The following is a 6,000-nucleotide window of genomic DNA, read 5'->3' as shown; positions in this document are numbered from 1 at the left end:
TCTTTTCTTTTTCTTTTTCTTTTTTTTTTTTAAGATTTTATTTATTTTTTGTCAGAGAGAGAAAGAACAAGCAGGCAGAATGGCAGGCAGAGGCAGAGAGAAGCAGGCTCCCTGCTGAGCAAGGAGCCCTATGCGGCACTTGATCCCAGGACTCTGAGATCATGACCTGAGCCAAAGGCAGCCGCTTAACTGACTGAGCCACCCAGGTGTCCCAAGATTTTATTTTTAAGTAATATCTGCACCCAACATGGGGCTGAAATTTATAGCCCCAAGATCAAAAGGTCGCATATTCTACCAGATAACCCAGTCAGGCACCCCTTTGGGTTTTTTGGTTTTTTGTTTTTCTTTTTGTTTTTTTAATTAAAAAGAATTTAGGCAATACTGGTTATAGGAGTTAGAAACTTACCATCTTGTATGTAATATACATGCTCATATTTATGTAACATACGTTTAGTACTTACTGTGTACTAGGCACTTCTTTGGGAACTGTACAAAACATATATGTGAGATTATCCTTATTTTTACATTTTTTTAGAGAAAGTGGAGGGGGGGTTGCAGAGGGAGAGGGAGAGAGAGAATCTTAAGGAGGCTCTACACTCAATAGGGAGTCCAGCTCAGGGCTCAGTCCCAGGACCCTGAGATCATGATCTGAGCTGAAATCAAGAGTCAGATGCTTAACCAACTGAGCCACCCGGGCACCCTAGGTTTTTAAAAAATTTTTAAGTAACCTCAAAATGAGTGGGGCTCAAACTCACAGTCCAGAGATCAACCATCACATGCTCCACTGACTGAGTCAGCCAGGTGCTCCTGTTATCCTTATTTTATAGATGAGGAAATTGAGACAGAGAAGAAGTTAAGTAATTACACAAAACTTCACATCTAGTCAATGGAAGAGCCAAGATTTAAACCCTGGCAGTCTATCTGCATAGTCAAACTTTAGTCATTTGTCTATGTTACTTCTCACTGAAAAATTTTTAATAAATACAGAAGGTTGAAAAGAAAGTAAATTCCATTGACCCCTCTCCCCATTCCCATTTCCCAGAGGTAACCATTGTAATAGTTTCTTGTATATCCTTCCATATCCTATTTGCATATACAGCACAAGGGTGTCTGTTAAAAACAGATACATACACATGGAGTTATAGTGAACAAATATTTTTTGCAAACAAATGCAAAAGATACAGTAAAATTACTTTTATGCTCTGAAAGGTACCACAAAACCAGAGAATTTTGTAATGAATAAAAAAAAATCTGAGTTGCTCCAATCATACCATGATTTTGTGGTTTCTGCCCATTGGATGTTGTCCAAATTGAAAGTGAAAATTGATTATGATTTCTTTCAGGACACCGCTAGTATTACTGCCTCTCATAAAACAGAGCAGCGGAATGCTGATCTCACAGGAGATGAGACTTCACGACTTTTTGTAAAGAAAACAATAGTAGTGGGCAATGTGTCCAAGTGAGTATCCAGTTGAATTCTTTCACTTTCAGTTATCCATTTATGTTAATATTCTGGCATACTTTTATTATTGTAGTATTACTGTAGGATGAGGCCTTAAAGATTTTTTCCCTTAAACTCTTAGTTGTTTTAAAAGTAAACTTGAGGTCCAGAGACTTGAAACTGCCTCAGTATGTCTGCTAATCTTTGACATAGAATAAAATTGTGCTTGGTAAACATTTCTGAGACATGAGCTTTTATACAAATGGGGTACTTTTTTTTTTTAAGATTTTATTTTTAAGTAATCCCTGTATCCAAAGTGGGGCTGGAACTCACAACCCTAAAATCAAGAGTTGCACACTCCACAGGCTGAGCCAGCCAGGTGCCCCATTTACAAATGGTATATTTTATCAAGCATATTATTTTGGATAAGTTATAAGAACTTTAAACTTTCTGACCTAGGTCTATCCTTGGGGGCCTTAGCTAATTGCTAAAAAATGTTTGTTGTTCAAATTGAAATGTTTTAAATTTTTAACAGAAAGTTACAGAGCATGTCTTGAAGACAGAATTTCTCCAAGCTGAAGGACTAGCTCTTTAACAATATGATTTCATGGTGTCTTGTGGGAGTGCCGTCCTTTTGCCAACTATTTAGAAATGGATAAAGACATAAATCCTCAAATAGCATAAGAATGTTATTTTCTCACAAAGTCTTTACCTTTCTTTTCCCTCATTAGGCGTATTTTCTCTATGCTCTCTTGTCATCTTTTTCATATTATATCATCATTTCCTATTTCTGTGTATTTTTCCCAAATCACTGGAATTTCTTTAGGGTAGAAAGTATGTCTTGTTTGTTTTATATCATACAGTAGTTGGTATTCACTAAATATTTGATTGTTGAATAAGTTGATAGATTTATGAAAATTGTAATTATACTCAGTTATTGAAAATAAAGGATTCAGGCAGACGGTAATTATTTGGGAGGAAAAATCAGGTTGGGGGGAAATCTTCCAACCCCCAGTTAATGGACCACAAATGAAAAACTTTAAAAAAAGAACATTTTAAAACTTTGGGATAATAAAAGCAAAGATTTCTAATCGTCTGTGTGATAGTTTTAAAATGGAAGCATAAAATATGATTAAGGCAGTTAGATTTCTATTTATAGATTATTATAGAATTAGCATGCCTTTAGCTAGACTCTGAGACCATGTGAAGTGTTAAGAGTTGGCATCTTAACAATAATGCAAGACCAGTCAGCTCAGAAAGTCCAAAACTGGAAACGTAGATGGACCCACCAGAAGACTGGGGAGAAATCATCGACATTTTCGAACAATTACACTTAATTTGTAGGTGTTTGGGTTTTTTCAAGACCAGCTACAACTAAAATAATGGTTCATCATGAACCAACTGATCCACCTAGGCAACCCTAGACATTGAGATTTAAACTTAAAAAGTAGTTTAAGAGGAGGGGCGCCTGGGTGGCTCAGTGGGTTGGGCCTCTGCCTTCAGCTCAGGTCATGATCCCAGGGTCCTGGGATCGAGCCCCGCATTGGTCTCTCTGCGCGGCAGGAAGCCTGCTTCCTCCTGCCTCTCTGCCTGCCTCTCTGCCTGCTTGTGATCTCTCTCTCTCTCTCTCTCTCGCTCTGTCAAATAAATAAATAAAATCTTTAAAAAAAAAAAAAGTAAGAGGAAGATAGGGAAATTGAATGAAAAAAAGGGGGAGGATCCCTGATTCCAAAAGAAGGCAAGCAGGGACAGGGCAAGGGATGTGAAAAAGAGAAAGAACAAGACAAATAATATAAAATAACTTAGTAACAAATCTAAATTTATCAATAATCATAAAAATTGCCTAGGGATTTAGTTAGCTATTTAAAAGATAGAAATTGGGCGCCTGGGTGTCTCAGTTGTTAAGCGGCTGCCTTCGGCTCGGGTCATGATCCCAATGTCCTGGGATCGAGTCCTGCATCAGGCTCCTTGCTCAGCGGGGAGTCTGCTTCTCCCTCTCCCACTCCACCTGCTTGTGTTCCCGCTCAAAATACTTGTATGAATGTAAAAGATCTGAACTTCAGTTAATAAAGTTGATCTAATATATACATATAGACTAGTACATGTAATAGTTGAAGCATTTTTTAAAAAGATATTATTTATTTGAAAGAGCAAGAGCAAGTGGGGGGAGGAGCAGAGAGAGAGGCTGAAGCAGATTCTGTGCTGAGTGCAGAGCCCAGCGTGGGACCCATGACACAGAGATCATGACCTGAGTTGGATGATTAACTGACTGAGCCCCCCAGGTGCCCCTAGTTAAACATTTTTAAGCACTTAAGGAACGTTTATGAAAATGGACTACACAATAGGCCATAAAGTAAGCTTCAAGGACTACACACTACTTTTTTTTTTTTTTTTTTTTTTTTAAAGATTTTATTGTTAAGCCATCTCTGCACCCAGCTTGGAGCTTGAACCCACAACCCAAGATAAGAGTCACATGCTCCACTGACTCAGCAAGCCAGGTGCTCGCAGACTACGTTTTGGTTTTGTTTTGTTTTTTTGAAGATTTATTTATTTATTTATTTGACAGAGTGCACTTGAGTGCGTGAGGGAGGGGCAGAGGGAAAGAGAATCTCAAGCCAACTTTGCGCTAAGCACGGAGCCTGACCTGAGACCAGGACCCAAAACCAAAGCTGGAAGCTCAACTGATGGTGTGACCCAGGCCCCCCCAACCAGACTACTTTTTTGACTGTTGTTACAGTATAGTTAATTGGTAACAGTAGGAAAACTAGGAAACTTTTTCTTTTTTTTTTAAAGATTTTATTTATTTGAGAGAGACAGAGAGGGTACAAGTTGGGGGTTGGGCAGAGAGAGAGGGAGAAGCAGACAATGTGGGGCTCATTTCCAGGATCCTGAGATCATGACCAAAGCTAAGGTCAGACACTTAACTCAACTACCCAGGTGCCCCTAGAAAACTTTAAGTCTAGAAATTCAAACTACTTCTGAACAACACATAAGTCAATGAAAAATCACATTTAAATATCCAAAATAAATAATAAAAATTTGTCAGATAACACTAAAGGGATATTTAAAAGGAAATATTTACAGTAGAAGAAAATGGAGTAGAAGAAAAGTTTAAAATTAGTGAACTAAACATCTCATTTAGACAATGCAGTAGGAGAAGCAAAGAAATTAGGGGAAAAATTATACATAAACCTAGTGAAACTAAGGAGAAGAGAAAGAAGACAAAAATATTAGAAATGAAAAAGGGCATAGCTACAGATGCTGTACTATTAAAGAGATAAATAATGACCACCCGGGGCACCGGGGTGGCTCAGTGGGTCAAGCCTCTGCCTTCGGCTCAGGTCATGATCTCAGGGTCCTAGGATCAAGCCCCACATCGGGCTTTCTGCTCAGCGGGGAGCCTGCCCCCCCCCTGCCTGCCTCTCTGCCTACTTATGATCTCTGTCAAATAAATAAAATCTTTAAAAAAAATAATGAATACCTTTATGCCAATGGAAAATTTAGGTGAAATGGAGAGTTCCTAGAAAAATACAACTTAGGACTTAGGAAAAACCTTGAAGAGTCTTTGAACTACTAAGTTTAATTACTGATTTTAAAACATTGCCATCACAAAAGCAAACCAAACTACTAGGCTTAGATTGCTTTACAGGCTGAGTGAGCATATAATTTCAGTTGTTTACGAAATCTTCTGGGGAGGGAAGTCTGGCTGGCTTAGTAGAGATTCTTGATCTGGGGGTCATGAGTTTGAGCCCCACATTGGGAGTGTAGAGATTACTTAAAATACAAAAAAAAGTAACCAAAACCCCCCAGATCTTCTGGGGAAAAAGAAACAACTCTTGTCAGTTTATGTTATGAGAGTAGCCTAACTTTTTTAATAAGGCCAAACAGTTTGTAAGAAAAGGAAAACTGTAGGATATTCACAGTTATGAATATAGGTGCAGAAATACTGAACAAAATCATTAGGAAACAGAATTCATTAAATACAGAAATGATAATACTTCATGATCAAGACATGCAAGTTTGGATTAACATTTGAAATCAATATAATTTGGCCCACTGTGTTAGTAAGGGTAAGCATAGACATAGGTAAACATAGAGGGCCATGACCGTATTTTCCAACAGAATGTGATAAGGAGGCCTCATGAAATAAAGGGAGAGCTAAAGATACTAGTTTTACTATGGTCAGGACTGAAGGGAATGGTTTGTTTTTGCTTTTAAAATGTGAGAGACCAGTTGTAACCTTCCTGGCAGCAATGGGTAAGAACCAGAAGAGTTCAGGGTTCTAACACCCTGAAAGCTGAGTGAAATCAACACAAAGGCAAGAGCATCCCTAACCCAGTAATATGCCAGTTTATTTCTATCTCATGTATCAGCTTGGAAAAGCAAGGTTGATTTTTTTTTTTTTTAATGGCATGGTGGTAATCAGAAAATAAACTTTAAGGGAATGTTCCTTAGACCAGGAAAAAAAAAAGTTTAAAAGAAAAAGATTAACTGCAAAGACTCACTTTGCTTGGTTAGGTGATAGAGCTGTTAAATCTTGGTGGGATTCAATTTTTTAA

General features: G+C 38.0%; 1 protein-coding gene across 2 annotated transcripts in view; it reads left to right on the top strand.

The window, feature by feature from the left end:
* The window catches only part of LOC111146896 (YEATS domain containing 2), a 120,706-nt gene that overhangs the window by 41,731 nt on the left and 72,975 nt on the right, over positions 1-6,000 (top strand). For both annotated transcript variants that reach the window (XM_022502629.1, XM_022502637.1), the window contains one exon: positions 1,344-1,459. In XM_022502629.1, the coding sequence (XP_022358337.1) occupies positions 1,344-1,459 (116 nt within the window). The remainder of the gene's footprint in view (positions 1-1,343; positions 1,460-6,000) is intronic.

The sequence above is a fragment of the Enhydra lutris genome, unplaced genomic scaffold (genome assembly GCF_002288905.1).
Source record: "Enhydra lutris kenyoni isolate GAN:26980312 unplaced genomic scaffold, ASM228890v2 scaffoldscaffold2, whole genome shotgun sequence".
In the NCBI taxonomy this organism is placed as follows: domain Eukaryota; kingdom Metazoa; phylum Chordata; class Mammalia; order Carnivora; family Mustelidae; genus Enhydra; species Enhydra lutris.
Note: the sequence above shows the minus strand (reverse complement) of the source record. Positions and strands in the feature narration are given on the sequence as shown.